At 42.8% G+C, this 17383-nt stretch overlaps 2 protein-coding genes across 4 annotated transcripts in view; one reads left to right on the forward strand and one right to left on the reverse strand.

Moving 5' to 3' along the window:
• Window positions 1-5037: 5037 nt before the first annotated feature.
• On the reverse strand, window positions 5038-9152 carry gdap1 (ganglioside induced differentiation associated protein 1). Its single transcript, XM_031849787.1, has 6 exons — window positions 8965-9152; window positions 8427-8619; window positions 7744-7914; window positions 7289-7383; window positions 6689-6803; window positions 5038-6503 (listed from the first exon to the last, which is right to left on the reverse strand). Exons 1-6 carry the CDS (start codon window positions 9121-9123, stop codon window positions 6154-6156), a joined length of 1083 nt encoding a protein of 360 aa, XP_031705647.1. The 5' UTR covers window positions 9124-9152; the 3' UTR covers window positions 5038-6153.
• Window positions 9153-10354: 1202 nt separating this feature from the next.
• Window positions 10355-17383, forward strand: part of jph1a (junctophilin 1a) — a 30046-nt gene continuing 23017 nt past the window's right edge. Inside the window, exons 1-3 of one of the 3 annotated variants that reach the window (XM_031850114.1) lie at window positions 10355-10457; window positions 10578-11078; window positions 13389-14157. In XM_031850114.1, coding sequence (XP_031705974.1) covers window positions 10700-11078; window positions 13389-14157 — 1148 coding nt within the window. In that variant the 5' untranslated portion in view covers window positions 10355-10457; window positions 10578-10699. Of the gene's footprint in view, window positions 11079-13388; window positions 14171-17383 lie in introns of all 3 variants that reach the window. The other 2 variants (XM_031850116.1, XM_031850113.1) reach the window with 2 other exon arrangements.

Raw genomic sequence — 17383 nt, forward strand, 5'->3', positions numbered from 1 at the left:
TGAAAGAAGTTTTATTTTGAAAAATGACCGGATTCTCTCGCAATTTCATCCGCCTGTGCCTCTTGACACGCATGTCAAGACGCTTTGTCTGGGTCACGTGATACGTTACCTCAAAAATTAAGCCCGCAAACTAGCGAAAATGAGTAAATAACTTTTGGAGAGCTTCTTTGCAAAGGGGACAAGGTCCACTAAGGAGACAGAAGAAGAGCCTACAACTTCCAAGAAAAAGAAAGCTTAATTTAACAGACAATATCAGGAGTTTAATTAAATATCAGGAGTAATTCTGATGCGCCAAACCCGCTCTGCAGAATATGTGGAAACAGAGGAAGATCAGCTGCTGGAGATTGCAAATGACGGTGGCCTTCAATGTATGTTTGAGACAACAACTCTGCTGGTGTTTTGGATTAAAATCAAGGCTGAATATCTTGAGATCACCACTGAAGCACTGAAAACCCTGCTTCCATTTCACACATCCTCTTTGTGAAGCGGGATGTTCTGCAGTGACGGCAATCAAAACAAAATGACGGAGTAGACTGGACAACAGGAACACACTTCGGGTGTCATTGTCTCCCATTACCCCCAGATGGGACCGTCTCGTTGCAGAGAAACAAGCTCAGGGCTCCCACTGATTCAGCGTTATTGTGAGTTGTATTTATTTATGCATTTTATATTTGTTTTCATGCCGATCGTATCATTTTATTTCGTCGTGTTTTTCCGCCACACCTTGAATGCCGGGTCCGTGAAAATATTGTCTTACATGAAACCGGTCCGTGGTGCAAAAAAGGTTGGGGACCAGATGCTTTGTCAAAAGTCATGGATTATGTCGGATAGTCATAAAAAAGTCATAGTGTACCTTGTGGAATAAAGTCATAACAAAGTCAGTTTAGCGTGTCGAAAAAAGTCATAGTAAAATGCAAATTGGGTTTCGTCCAATCAGAGCAGTGAAACGTGCTATGCAAACAAAAAATAATTAGTAGAAAGACTTATTATTTGCCTTAATAACTATTATCCACCAAATAATTGAGTTCAAAACAGTTTTAAGGTCTTAAATCCATCAACTGACTAATTCCCAAACTCAGGTGCAGGCAGGGTAGGAAATTTACATATTTTTTGGGGGGCAACTTTTGCCCCCACTGACTGAAATCCAGGGGCACTTTTTGAAACTTGTGAAATAACATTTAACATTTGTTCAAAATAATAAATATACTTATTTAGGCTTACAGTATATGAGCAATTGTCATCAAATGGCAATAATAAGACTATTAGGCAGTAGTCTACAGATTCAAAGTGTTTTCTTAGATTTTTTGAACAAAAACCAAACGTAAATCAGACAATCATATTCAATTCTATTCTTATTTCTTTGTGGTTATTTATTGTTATTATTAAATGTTTTAAACAACTATTAACAATTATTAAGTCAACGATGCCTTGATTACATATACATCAGTCATTGTATGGAATTATTCAGAAAAAAATTTTTTGTATCACCTCAAATATTGTGATATTACCCATTTTTGTCCTGAAGTTATGCATTAGCCATTGTGTGGAATTTTTGAGAAAAACATTTTTATAGCACCTTAAATTTTAAAAAATGTGCCATTTGAAGGGACAAATTCAGTTCAGAGTTTTTACTTAGTAAAATATCTTAATAGACTGACTTAATTTCCCTTTAACTCACGAGGTGCAGGTAGCATGTTTTATACTTAATGTGAATATAATTAATTTAATTTCCATTATGCAACATGTATACTTTGTTGGCATCTTATTCTGAAAACCGGATGTTCGTCTGAAGAAACCGGATGTTGTCTCACGTTAATCTTTCCGTTTACTTTCAAAGTCCTTCGCTCGCTCCCGATTTGCGCCGTTTGAATGACTTTACCGTGAATTTCAGGATATAGGTGCACTAAAGTGTAAGTGTCTGCTGAGTTGACCGCAGTCACAGGTCTGATTAAGAAGCGCTCCATTTATTTATTCGTTTAGAAAGTTCAGGGGCATTTTTTGCCCTTCTCCTAGTGATATCAGGGGCAAAATGATATTTCTTAGGGGCAGTTTTGCCCTCGTGTATTTCCGACGCTGGGTGCAGGTGAGATTTGGGTGTGGATAGAGTTACCATACAATACATGGGATGCAATATACAGTATTAGCAGAATATGAATTTGCAAACAGACAGTTTAACAATGTTAAAAGGATCATTTGTGGAGTTATTTGCAACAGTTTAACAGTTTTGTTGTATGTATGATTTAAAATATCTGCAATCTGCAGAGCAATAGACAAAAATATTTGTTTTGTAATATACGGTGTTATGTCATTACTGCTAATGGGTTATAATGGGACTAGCAAATAGTGGATTCATAAAAGGAGACATTATCTGCCCTTGAGAACAGAACAGAACAGAATGCTGGATGGAACATGTGTGTGGCTTCTCGGAGCCAATGCTGACGGTGAGGAGGACTCTTGAGTTCTGCATGGTGACATCGATTTTCTATAGCGCTTTTCAAGATACCCAAAGACGCTTTACAGGGCAAAGACAAACAGAACAAACAAACAAAACACTTTGGTAAAAAAAAAAGAATAACTGGAGAAGCTGTGCGGAATGGGAAGGTAGGGTGCTGTGTGATGTGTTCATAGTGTGCTCGGCTGACCAGAGGGAGGGGATGGAAGAGTGGAGCGATCAGGCCAGGAGCAAACAAACTTTCTGCGGGAGGCTCCGCGGATGCACCGGGGCCGACGGAGGAGCCCAAGCGTTTAAATGGCTGAGATACACGGAGGAGCAGAGAAGTTGTTGAGTTGGAGGAGTTGCGAGGTGGAGTATTGCAGAACCATGCCAGCCTGAGGTCTTTTGTCGGTAGCCACGGACCTGATGACCGGAGTTGGAGAAGTGACAGGCACGTCAGGATAATCCATAACAGGCCGGAGATCGGAGCTGAGTGAAAAAGTGGTGATGGATGAGGCGAGGAAACGGAGGAGGCAGTTCAGTCAGCTGCCAACGTTAGCTACACGCGGACTGGAGGGCGGCTAGCTAACAGCTAGCTGAAGAAGCAGCAGTCAGACTGACCGCACCAGGACAGTTGAGAGGCTATCCAGGCAACCCGCCTCAGGGCAGGAGCAAGGAGCATGGACACGAGTATCCAGCAGGGAGCCGGCTGGCTCGTCGGTAGCCGCCGGCTAGCGAGAGTCCGCCAGCTAGCTAGCTAGTTGTTCAGGGAGTAGACGGTAGCAGTGGAGAGCAGGTGCAACAGGTAAGCAAACAAGTCCAAGACGAAGCGTTGCAGTAGAGTTCAAAAACAGAGACTAATGGCTATTTACGGATACCAAAACACCTGTCGTGTAAACCAGTAGCATATCTGACCTGTAACATTAGGACAGTGTTTGTATGCTCTCATTCACTCACAACTCTCTCTGGCTCCTACTCTATCAGCTGACAGTGGGCGATTTCGCCACGGCCTCCCTCAGCCAATCATATATCTTCTGTCAAACTTTAAAGACCTGTTCTCTTCTCTGCAGTCAGTTGTCATTTCAGAACCGATGTGACCCTCCTCCTCATTCATCATCACATCCGGTGCTCAAGGTTTCTCCTACTGAGCTCAGTCGCACTCCACATGCCATCGTCTAGATCTTCAACCTGCCCCTACTGTCTTCAACGCCCCCACCAGTGTCGACTCTCCAAAATCTTTACTTTGCACAATTTAATAAATGTATTTTTTTTTACTGTAAATTAAGTTTCTCCTGATTGAACAACCTTTGCCTGCCTGTATAAGTGTGTCAATTATCTCCCGTTTGTTTCAGTTCTCATATTTGTTGTGTTTTATGTTATGTATGTTGTTTTATTTCAAACTAATTTGCAATCATAAGAAGGTTGGTCTCGAAAATATAGTAGGAAAACAATCCTTGTGTTGATTTTGGAAGTTTGACCAAGCTTCAAGATCTGAGAGACAATCATGATTTAAGAGTCTGCTTTTGAACAGCAACCTCCTGGCTTCCGTGTAGTATAACTCAACCTATCCACAAACATTTAATTAAACGTTGGAACGCCTCACCTCTACTACAATGATTTCGGTGCCATTGTGCTCCGGCAGCCCCGGTGGCGTAGCGGGGTGGTATGGGAAGTAAGGGTTGTCTGGGCTGGTACAAAGGACGTAGAGGACAATGATGAAGGGAAACACTGCGACAGGCAAGTTCCAGCGGTCCAACACTGGGGAGAGACCACTGAACAGAAAGGCGATGGGGATGGGGGGTGAGAGAGCGGGGGCGCTGATCATTTTTAATGAAATAGACCTGGTTTACAAGACACATGTTCACATTCACACTAAATGGCTTCACTGTGGCATCCATTTCTCTCATACTGTACGTTGTAAGTGGAGGCACACTGATGGTGTGGTGAGAGGAGGGCCTTTGGCGTATTTCATTATTAGCATTCAGAAAAATTCAAAGTATAGTATGTTGAATAAAGTTATAAAAGTCATGGTATAGCATGTCGAATAAAGTCATGAATAAGTCATAGTAAAACTTCCTTAATGACTTTGACCCTTATCCATTAAAATGGCACCTTTGTGATATAGCTTTGTGGCAAACAATTGTGTAATTTTGGTTGCCATTTGCAGGGGTTGGCTTTTCCAGAGCTAACACACTAGTATGAGGTTATGGTCCTTTGACAGCTTGGCTCGCATGTGGCTTTAACACGTGTGAGGCATTTCTTTGACAGCTACACTACCCAGCCCTCTGGACACTAAAGACAGAGGCCAGACTTTGTTGAAAGCTCTAGCGTGTGCCTGTGTTGTGTGAAGCCAAGCTCACGTGAGGAGGACTTCAAATCAAAGCTGAGCTTATGTTAATAAATGTCAGTGTTGTTCTGACTGGGCGACCAAATTACTGAAGATGTTGATTTACATCCAGACCCTGGGAATGTGATTAGTCTCTCAGGTGTTTCCCTAAAATGTGAGAATCCTAAAATGTTCAAGACCTATATGATAGTCTGCTAAATGACACTGATTTTTTTCTGTCGTTCTCAATTATATTCGAATAAGAGGAAACTGCAGGTTGTTTGTGAGTAGTTTAATTTCACACAGATTTTGAATATGATGGTCTGAAGAAGATGTAATTGACATTGCAAAAGCATCAATTCAGATATTGTTACATAGAGAATATTTCAAACAATCATATAAGTAATACAGTAAAACGTCGGTGCATGTGAGATAACAGGAAGACCCCACAGAGCGTTTGTACAATTAAACTTGTGTCTGCATTTGACAGTGTGTTAACTGCTGAGCTGATCAGTTTGTTATATGCTGACAGACTGGGTCACAGAAAGCAGGCGGTGGGCTTCTAATGTACTTTCATTTCTAACAGGCAGATATGGACTCTATTCAAATAATAAATTAAGAAAAGAACATATTGGGCAAAACATAGGCTCATAGTGATTTAAGTTCACGTAAAGATGTCTGACCATGCTGGGGGTTTTCCTTAAAATCAGATCCTGTCTGCATTATGTTGGTACTGGAGAATGACAGTAGACATACAGTATGAGACGCTGCTTGAACTGTCTCAAAGTTATGCTACAATTGCATGGCTTACAGTCAAAGGTTCAAATATTTGGACATGTATTATCACTTTTTTTCAGAGAGGAATGGTACATGCGCTCTTTTTACAAATATATGTTCTATAGATTTTATAGTTTGTAGATTTTATTTAATGTATATTTATATTTGCACTCTTTCCTACTTTCTTCTGCAACTGCTGCTATCCTTAATGTCACTTGGGAGAAATAAAGTTCTACCTTATTTTATTTGATTATATGGGTCCAAAAGACAGTCAGACAACTTTCATTTTATAATTTTTCATCTTTTAACATCTAATTTATTCATACTTGTTACAATAACATAGCTTGTGAATACAATTCTGGTTGGAATCTGACTCTTCGTATGTAGAGCTTCAAAGCCATGTGTATGTTATATGTGATTTAAGAAAAATGGCAAAAACATGAATAACTACCATTGTTATCCTTTTATGTGTAATGCAGCAGTTGTGCATTGAGAATGGGGGGGGAAGCGCATTTTGTGCAATATACTTTCACTTTACACAATTTTTTTAATGATTTTGGCGACAATTGTTCTGCGTTTATCTACCTTTCAGTCCCACAGCAACTCAAACACTCCCTCAGAAGGACACAGTCAGCCTCTTCTTCATGTAAAGAAAAGCGAGGTACGTAGCTCCACCTAGAACACCAATCAACAGGGTGGTGCCAAGAATAACCGGTGCATTCTTCCTGGCCACGCGAAACGCCACAGGAAGAACAGCAGAGATTAGGATGTTGTTGACATGGCCAAGCACTCTCCTGAAGGCTGGGCGCTCCACCACACGCTCGTAGTATGTCTCCAGGTTCACACGGTTACCGTCGCCCCAGAAGCGGCGGGAGAGGCCGAGGAACTTGAGGCGGTGCAAGGTGACTGCCAGAGAGACGTCGGCCATGCTGAAGAAATCCCCACACAGCCAGGACTGACCTTCTTCTACAAGTGGAAGACAAGGAGGCAAGAAGTACAAAAGGCAACAGATAACATGATATTCAAAACGCTACTGCCATTGAATTTTGACTGTTAATATTAACACAGTCATAAAATGTAATTGTGTAGTTTATTGTTTGTCTCTGAATGGTAAATTGGTTGATAAGAGATGAGCTATTGTGGGCGTCTACCTGGTGTTTCCTCCACCCTCCTCTGTAGCTCTGTCTCGACCTGGTCCATCACACCCTCCAATTCATCCAGAAGCTTCTTCAGGTGCTTCATGTTGTCATGGTCAAACAACTTGGACTGCAAAAACGTTTTCATATAGAAATGCATTTGTGCACATTTACCTTATGACACATTTTAGAATTGTACAGGCCGCCAAACTGCTTGACACATTACTACGTTACTATGCCTTCAGTTTATGCCTTTTAGGCTGGTTAGTTTGCCTACAAATAATTTGCCATAAAATCGACATAATACTAATACAAAAACCAATACTGCACTCTTTCAGCTATAGTTTGTTAAAGAAAATAAAAAATGTTTTGGTTATTTACAGTTGTCTGCAGGTGCAGATACTATTAGTTAAATTAATACTATACATGAATGTACAATTTAATACAGTTAAATGTAGGTGGCCACATCAAAACACATGGATTTCACTAGTAAAAGGCCCCCCCCCCCCCCCCCCCCATCGCCCCGTGGGGGGGCCTCTGTGTCGTAGTCCAGGGGGAATCACAAAAAAACAACAGTTTTGCTGACTTGGCGCTCTGCTAACTTGAATAACTTACTTTCAACCGCCTCTGTTTTGCTATATAAGCATCTTTAAGCTCTGGGTTCTGCTCTGCCAGCTTCTTCAGCTCCGACTGCGTGTTTCCGATCTGTGCTGTCACACAAAAACACAGCATCATGTTAGAGACACTTTTAAGACTTTTAGAGAAAAGTCTGCTAATATCAGATGTGTGCTGGTGTGTGTCTTTCTTGCAGACAAGAATTAAAGGTGTTTAATTAAATAGCACATTTGGAATTTGAGTAGATTGAGCAGTATGTACTCTAAAAAAATACTCTTTCATGATACCATCTTGGCACAGTGTGAGGTCTCTGTAGAATTATTCCAAATGTGCAACAAGGGGTCTCATTGAGTACAACAGAAGGTGAATTTGGCAAATTGGACACTGTTATGTGCATAATTGCTGTAGGACCAAAGCTGTATAACACTACTCAAAAGCATCACAGTGAGTCTTACTTCGTATACAGTTGGCAGCATATGCTGGTATGTGCGAGTCCATTGTGATCTCAGGGTGAAGGATGCAGCCATGGGTGTAGGCATCCATCTGTAGTGAGTCCAGCAGCTCTCTGTAGTGCTGCACTCTGAGGTAGTATGTACTGCCCTCTTCAGGGATCAGCTTGGGTGTGCCTGGAGACAAACAAGTCATCAAAAGGAAGGAGCAATGCTGTCACTTCGTTTCCTTACAACTTTTCTCAGAAGAGAATCAAAGTGGTTTTATACACCGCAAGCTTGCCTTGGAACTACTACGCAAGGGTTGGGAAAAGTTGGAAAAACGGTAGGTATTTAAACATCATTTTTTATTAGCTTGAATAGTTGCATGCTTACCAGGTTTTCTCTCCTTTTAAGGCGACTTGATGAGACTCTTAGAACAAAGGTATCATGGATCAGTGCAAACAAAGAAAAAATGGAAAATTAAAAGAACAATATATGGAATGAAAGATCGAAAAATCAATATGAAATTTATGACAAATTAAAACAAATCTTTGATTTGAAATCAAAGATTAAACATAAATACTGAAAGAAGAAAACAATGTATGAAAACAAGTAGTAACGTCTGTTGAATGGAGCGCGCCTTGTACCTATCCAGCTCTGCTATAATGCATCAAAACAGTTACCACAAAGTCTTTATTTAGTCTCACCGTCATTGAAACTCTGCTCCAGGTAGTCCATGATCTGAGTTGGGTCACAGATGATGTCGTCATTGTGGACCAGAACTGGCACCTCACCAGTGGGATTCAGATGCATGAACCAGGGCTCGTTATGTTCACTGAGAGGAAGGCTCACGTCATACTGCTCACAGAGCAAACCTTTCTCTGCTATAGCCAGACGCACCTGAAAAACAAATTTAGACATCTACTTGTGGTACTATAAATAACGATCAGATACTTTCTATAAGTAAGGCACTATTCTTTGGAGGAATATAGAAGAATGATCATAAAAGGCACTTTTAATTCCAGGTTTTCGTCCAGTTGTGACCAAATGAAAGATACAATTTTGCATTAAAATACACCTTTTAGCAACAGATGTAATGGCAGTGTCCACAGGCAACTGGATTTGCTAAATATTCACTGACTTCATGACAAACATAACATTAGAAAGATTTGTCTGGACGTCTATTCAAATCTGTGGTGAGGAGCTGTCCACTGGACTGTGGTGCTGAAACGTAAATACGCTCACCTTCTGAGAATTGAAAGACTGCGTCCAGTGATAAAGCGTAAGTTTTGATTCCCTTTGTTTTGCGGTTGTGCCACATTCTTGATGTACATCTTGTTCTGGGTCCTTCTCTATAAGAGCCGTTTTCTCATCTTGGGATTCCGGTCTGTTTTCCGACGCCATTTTATCTGTTAGTATGTTAGGGGGACAAGTGAGGGCAGCACACCTTATCACAGTCAACACTTAAATCATGCGCCCCCTCCTGGCTCGGAGTGGAACATTAATCATCTTCTTCAATTTGATAGAATTTCGAGGCTATTTATATGTTTACAGTTTACACATGTTCTTCCCCATCTTGTTATTTTTCTTCCTCCTTCATTTCTCTCTCCTTCTCTTTGTCATCGAGGGCTACATGTTGTTGCTATCAGTTCCGGAAGTAGTAGAAGTTTTAGGAGTAGTAGGCTACAGTATATTTCACCCATAGGCCATTCAAATGTTCTAATGTTTCATATGCATGCAAACATTATTACCAAGAAATACAAGGCTTTAAACGAAATAGGTCCACAAATTCACAATGTAAGAAATGAAGGCAGCAAATGGTTACACTTAACTCGATCATATCGTTCCAGCAATGCAATAAAAGCATTCGGACAGCAGAGGTCGCTGTTATCTATTCCTTCAATGTCTAAGCTGTTGGTGGACACAACTTGTTTTTGGTCAGCCCAATGCAGAAAGTGATAAGTGTCACATATATTTGATATCAGTTTTAGAGGTGAAATGACCTACCTGATTCATTGACAAAAATTATGTTTCTGACAAATGTTTTATTTTTTTTGTGGAGTCATTTTGAAGTCACATGGGTCGTTGCAATCATTACCAAAAACACTTCTCCCATCCACCCACTTCAAACAATAACTGTGTTTAAGCTCTGATATATATATATATATATATATATAACAGTAGTAATAAGACACTATTAAATGAATGAATTAATAATTTGAGAAATATATAGCATAGAGTATACAATCAAATAATAATACAGCTATTACAAATGTTCTCTAAAATACTTAGCCTGCATATACATGTATATATAGCTTATATTTTAAGTCTCATAAAGTAGGTCATAGTATTTGATAGTATTGTGTAACTAGGCTGTTAGATAAACAAGTATAATCCTAAACTCACTAATGATAATAACAGACAATTGGTACAATTCCATGGGTGCAATGGGAAATAGTAATGTGGGTATTCAGATATGTGTAAAGTGAGACGTCTTTCAAATGTGTAGCAGTTTGGCTGTAGAGGTTTAGGGGAGTCCAGACTCTTTACTGAGAGAGAGAGATAGAGAGGGAGAGAGAGGGAGAGATGGGAGAGTGGGAGGTCCCTGTGGCTTGACGTTACGATTGGCCCAGTGTCTTTCCTCAGCAGGGACTCGACGCCTCTCTCTCCCTCTGTGATCAGTGGGTGAGAGGGGGGAGACGAGCGACACAGAACGGAGAATCCGCCGTGCGCCTCCGGTAAATGACGCCCACCATTCATACCTTTCCACTTACCGTTACGCATGCCTTTTCTATTGCATGTCAGTGTCTGGAAGTACCAGCCTACTATCCTCACCCTGCTATTCTATGTTTCTTTAGTCATCATCTCGTTGGCTCATCCTTTCATCACACCACCGGTCCTGGATCCCCCAAACCACGGTCCTGGAGACGCCTGAGTCTGCAGCAGCGCACGATCTGCTTTATTTTCAGCCTATATCTGAATGACGGGCGGAAGGTTTGACTTCGACGACGGTGGCACTTACTGCGGGGGGTGGGAGGATGGCAAAGCCCACGGACACGGCATCTGCACCGGACCCAAGGGCCAGGGCGAGTACGCCGGGTCCTGGTCGCACGGCTTTGAGATAGTGGGGGTGTACACCTGGCCCAGCGGGAATACCTACAGGGGCTACTGGTCCCAGGGGAAGCGGCACGGGCTCGGCGTGGAGAATAAAGGGAAGTGGATGTACCGCGGAGAGTGGAGTCACGGTTTTAAGGGTCGTTACGGTATCCGGCAAAGCCACAACACGCCCGCGAGATACGACGGCACCTGGAGCAACGGGCTGCAGGATGGATATGGGATCGAAACCTATGGCGATGGCGGTAAGAAACCCTGTCTTGTAAACATGGCCCAGTGTTTGTTTAGCGTGTAGTGTCGCTTTAACGGCCGTGTCTGATGATGCGCTTTATAGCCTGTGCGTGCGTGCGTGTGTGTGTGTGTGTGTGTGAGGATGCTCAGACTGAAACTAATGGAGGCTATTGGAAATACACCAGTGCATGAATCTCCATCTGATATGATCTGAGTTGAAGCTGATATTGCGCACTGCGCACCGTGGTCAGCGCGCACCATTTACACCCCCCAAAAAAACAATGACTTATCACGCTTGTGATGTTAACTTGCTGGATACAGCAGGTTGATAGTTCCCCTCTTATTCCAAATGCACATCTCATTTGGCAACTACCGGTTGCTCCTCATATGACTGTGGGAGGAGAGTGACTCCTGTTGCCAGCTCAGTGGCACCATGCCCCGGCTAGATGGAGTTTGGAAATCAGAGGAAAGCAGTCTGTTTGGTGCCATTTATAGCCAGTCGATCACCTACTTCTTTACCACTCCTAACGTGAATAACACACCTCTTCCTCAGGTATATCTTTTGCATAAATGCCAGCTTTCCCGATGAAAATTAACTTCTTTTTTTTTTAAAGTGCTACTTTTAATGCAGTTAATTTAAACCTGACACGTTTAAAAGAAGAAATAATGAAAATGTTTTTCCACCTTGGATACATTTTCTAATCAACTTTATGAATTGGAAATGCACAAATGCCTTCAAGCCAAGTCATACACAAGACATTCTTTTGGACTTTGAAAGTGAGAGGTCAGTGCAAGCCGCCTTGTCAGAGCTTTGATCTCACTAATCAGGGGTGTGTTCACAGATTGTCTGGAGACCTGTGTGATCACGGAGGAAACATCCTGACAGGCCCACAAACACAAGTGCTTGCAAGCAATGCAGAAGGCCTCTTACAGGCGGTCCTTTCTGGTTATGAAACACGTGAAACATGTGTGAGCATCATCTCCACTAACGGCGGCCATACGGTGCAGAATACATGCCTCTCAATTGATGATTACAGAGGGCTAGGCTTGGGAAACCAGCTGATCCTAGGATCTACAGAACATCTGGCCGTCTGACCCTGCAACATCCTGATAACTTGATCTGCAGGGTCAGCGATTTCAACTGTAGTGCAGAGCCAGCCTGTTAATCTCACACTGTTTATCCATCTAAATTCCTGCCCGGGCTGGTATATCATTTTCTCTTAGAATCTGACCATTATGGCTTATCTAATTGTATCGGTCAATGAGATTCGAGTGCTGGCTTAACAAGCCTTTCTTATTATTAGGATCAGTATTGCAATATGATGCTCTGAAGAAGCTACTGTAGGACATCACATGCTCTTTGGGCTCAGCAGCACCCAAATGGGATTAATGAAGTATTCCTCTCATTCTGTGACTCATAGCAACTCCCTGTCGTCAGAGACAAACGGATGGTGGTGAATGTGCCTACTGTCAGTGGGGGAGTTATTGGCCGCCTGAAAATAGGCTCCTAGCTGAGTGATTCACATTCATCCCAAGTGATCCTCGGTATCAGTGCCTTAATCAAATCTCTGTGATTGAGTTAGTTATGCTCACAGTCCCAGATCTGAGGGGAAGGAGAGAAAACATTTCATTAGCTGACATACTCTGCACCCCTACAGCAAGGCTCCTCTGTGCTCCCACGTGTAACGCTGATATAGAGAATATCTGGCCAGAAAATTGCAGAGGAAGCAGATAAACCTTCTTGTTGCTGTCCCCACTAGAACCAAGATAAATCCAAACTCACTGTAACTATGACGGTAAATGTTATCCAGACATACATATCTTATAATACTCTTCTGTTATCATCAGTGTTGGTGCAAACACTCCCCTTAAGGACTTAATCATAGATGAGCACTTTAGATTGTGTTTAGATAAAGTGGACCCGTTAAGACACAAGCAAACACACACACACAAGCAGCATTGCTTCTTAAAATCATTGCGAGACCACTTTTCTATCATACCAGCTGAGGCTAACTGTCTCTTCTTGGATTTGATGGGTAATAGAGAGAGTTTTTCAGAGAATGAGTCTTGATTTAAACAAACAAAGCAAAAATATTTACTTGGTAAATACAGGATTTCAAATTAGGGACTGTAAAAGCAATACAATTTTTAAACATCATATGTAGAAGACGCCATTTTTGTATTAAAGTACATTTCAACACCGCGTTGCATTGTTTCATCCTATTCAGCAGTGGTAAAACAGTTGGGACCCACTAGGATCTGATGTAGCAGCAGTAGTTGTAGCTAATCTGATTCAGTGACTCTGATCTCTCTTGGTTCTTCAGGTACCTATCAAGGCCAGTGGATGGGTGGGATGCGACACGGCTATGGAGTGCGTCAGAGTGTTCCCTATGGCATGGCCACAGTCATCCGCTCTCCTCTCCGCACGTCTCTGGCCTCCCTGCGCTCTGAGCAGAGCAACGGCACAGTGCTCCAGGACCTCTCCTCTCCCGCAGACATGCCGACAGGCAGTCGTGGTGGCTTCGTCCTGAACTTCCACTCAGACAGCGAGGTTGTCACCGGTAAGAAGAAGGGCCTGTTCCGCCGAGGCTCACTCTTTGGCAGCCTTCGACAGCTGCGCAAGTCTGACTCTCGGACCTCAATCTCCAGCAAGCGCAGCTCAGCGCGCAGTGATGCCGCCATGAGCCGCATCAGCTCCAGCGACGCCAACTCTACCATATCCATCGGCGATGGCGAGCTGCCAGACGAGGACCTGCCTCTCGAGGACCATGTGGATGCCACCACCACTGAGACCTACATGGGGGAATGGAAGAACGACAAGCGCAATGGATTTGGCGTTTCAGAGAGATCCAATGGGATGAAGTACGAGGGAGAGTGGCTTAACAACAAGCGCCATGGTTACGGGTGCACAGTTTTCCCAGATGGCACCAAAGAAGAAGGGAAGTACAAAAATAACGTGCTGGTGCGTGGAATAAGGAAGCAGTTGATTCCGCTTAAGAACCCCAAAACCAAAGAGAAGGTGGACCGGGCTGTTGAGGCGGCACAGAGGGCTGCAGCCATTGCCAGGAGTAAAGTGGAAATAGCAGCTTCCAGGTACTGTGCTTATGTACGTATGTGTTCATTCATGCTTCTGCATGTGCATGTGGGTGTGTATACTGTGTACACACCTAAAACAGGGCGAACATCCTCAGGACTTTATTGTCACCACTGAAGAGTCAGAGCAGTGGCCTGACAAATGTCTCCTGGTCTGATAGAAGGCTCAGTCTTGTGTAAGTGGAGTCCCATGACAACAGCGCCGACCTTTATACATCATCAACAGTCATGGCTTTTGTGTAGCCAGTGTGATCATTCTGTCACTATTCTCTGCCCATATCTTTCATTCCCAGAGAGAGGGGTCGGACATCCTGTGTGTGTGTGTGTGTGTGTGTGTGTGTGTGTGTGTGTGTGTGTGTGTGTGTGTGTGTGTGCATTGGTCTGTGAATGTGGGAGAGAGAGACGCGTGTGCCTGCGAGTTCATGTGTGTGAGCAGTATAGCCATACCTGCGCCCGGGCCAAGCGCGTCTCGTGTGCCCAATAACGATACCTGCTCCTCCTGCCAAGTATTGCTCTGATGTGGCATCTGCTCTTTAACAGGTGGATGACATGTGACCTTTTCATTTAAAGCCTCCCTCCTACTGGGACACAGTTCAGCATACGCAGCATCCCTTTGACATCCTATGGTTTCACAGCATCAGGGAATCATTAGACTGAAGACTGTGAGGATGTGTACAAGCTGTGAAAGGGTCTCTATGCAATAACAAATATTTAGATTTTTTTTTGTTTTGTCTTTGTCTCCAGAGGTGCACGTGAATTTGCATGCATGAAAACATACTGACAAGCTTGTGTAATACAAACAAAGCAAAACACATGTTTATTTCTGTCTCAGACACACACCCGGCACAGAGAAAATGTACACTCGTACTCACACACAAACGGTAATTCCAAAACAATTGTTCAGTCAATCAAATAATTAAAGACACGCAATAAGCTGTGATTGAACTTTAATCAGTTAATCAGTTTAATCCTGCTGTGCACAGCTTCACAAATTTCCCGATTCTTTCTTTTATGTTTTGTATAACTATACAAGACGAAGACTTTACATCCACAGGATGCTGTGAGGCTGTACGCAGCAGTGCTTTGAGCTGAATGCTAACGTCAGCATGCTAACATTCCACAGTGACAATGCTAACGGATGCTATGCGGATGTTTCACAGGTAAATATTTACCTTGTTCACTATTAGGGTTTATGTTGTAAGCATGCTACCATTTGCAATTTATCCTCAAACACATTTGCTATTTGGACACTAATACCAAATATCCTCAGTCACATTTGACCTGACGAAGGCAGTGGATGAAATGTTTAGGGATCACAAAAAGTTCTTACGTTTCATCCTGTTGGGAACTAAATTTTATGACAATCCAACCGATGGTTGTTGAGACATTTCACTCAAAACCAAAACTGTCCATCTCATGTTGGCGCTACAGGAAACGTCAAAGTTATTATGATGTATCATCTGGTAACCATGAATGTCTTTTTCAGGATGAGCGACCTGCTGGGTGGCACTACAATAAGAATTAGGGGATCACCAAAGTCTTTAGGATTCATCCTCTGTGCTCCATGAATATCGGTACCACATTTTCTGGCAATCCATCCAATATGTGTTGACGTAGCCATCTTTAGAGTGACGACACTAGTGTGGCTAAATAAATTAGATTTGAAAGGATTTGAGCTCTGGTCATTTGTAATGGCTTTCATTATTTCAACATTTTTTTTTGTCTGAAGGATTATCAATTTTTATTTTAGCTGATAAAATAAAAAAACACACTCAATATGATGGAGACAATGAATAACAGTATTTCATGAATAGCAGGCTTTATTATAATGTCCAGACATTCTTTTAAAATCGAATAATTCCTCTCCAGCGAGCGGGGAGAGAAAAGGCTTTACTCTGCAGATTTCAGGGATATAAGATAAAGATTACATAAAGTGGATTTAACATGCTTAGTGTAGAAAGGACTGCATACTGTTTGCTCCACAGATAACACCCATAATATTATGAGTCTGTGTCTGTCTCAGCGAAAGGCCAGCGAGGTTGTGACAAACCCACCGGGAAAAGAGAAAAATGGATTATGTGTTGAGAGAAAGAGCCATCTGATCTCCTATTTGCCTGTGCATTAGAGCAACAATTTCCAGCAGAAGGAAACACCTGACCTGATGCATAGCGCTAAAGCAACAACAGTAAAAGCATTCAAGCTGATACACAGTGTTTATGGCAGTAAACGAGGTCCCCTGTACTGTAGTAAGTTATCAAATTACTGCCTGGTACGTGCCGCTCCATCGTGTGCTGCTGGAAATCTCGCAGCCGGCTCCCTCCGTTCTCCTGACTGAAATCTTTTTAAGACTGTATTTGTGTAACGAACAGCTAGAATGGCAGACTGCGACAGTTGCATGTAAGCGGGTTATGCAAGTCTCATTATACAGTGCATGGCAAAAGATGATGCGCTTGCATCGATCCAGCTCTCGTCACATGACTCTCTGTCTTTGAATGTGGAGCGTATACCCAAAGGGAGGGGAGGGGAGGGGAGGGAGACAGAGCTGTTGGAGGAGACGGACGGAGTAGGGATGGATTGAAGTGAGAGAGCCAGGGGATAAATGGTGATTGGAAAAGATGGGGGATGCAGCGACTGTGCTGAGCAAGAGGTTCTGAGTTCTGGAGTGGACAGAAATGAAAAGAGCAGAATAGTTTTAAAAAGGGTACAGAGGGGGCACACCCACCCCTCCCCTGTGAATTACTGTACAGAAGAGCCATCCCATCGGCCTCTGGGGTGGAGCTAATGACATCATGCTTGCGATCAGCCAATCGATAGAGAGCTAGTGCGCTGAAGTGGAGTGGAGTTCTGTGTCTGTGACCCCCATTCACTGTAGTCAGCCTCATCTACTGTATGTAATGCACTTCTACACAACCAGCGTTCAGTGTGTGTGTGTGTGATTGTGTGTGTGTTTCAGAGGCCTGTGAACTGAGATAAGTGCCATTGAAGAGTTTACCGTGTCATGATGCTTCTCCCACAAAGCCTTTTTGTTACAGATCAGCAGTTTAGGTATCCTGGCAGCTCAGTGGTGTGTCGGTCTATACGCTGTGTAATCTACCGTAATGGCCTTTGTTCCACATAAACTCGATATGCTATCTCATTAGAGCAGAAGTCTTAAAAGGAATTGTGTGTGTGTGTGTGTGTGTGTGTGTGTGTGTGTGTGTGTGTGTGTGTGTGTGTGTGTGTGTGT

Source organism: Anarrhichthys ocellatus, unplaced genomic scaffold (genome assembly GCF_004355925.1).
Source record: "Anarrhichthys ocellatus isolate YVR2014 unplaced genomic scaffold, GSC_Weel_1.0 scaffold10, whole genome shotgun sequence".
Taxonomy (NCBI): Eukaryota; Metazoa; Chordata; class Actinopteri; order Perciformes; family Anarhichadidae; genus Anarrhichthys; species Anarrhichthys ocellatus.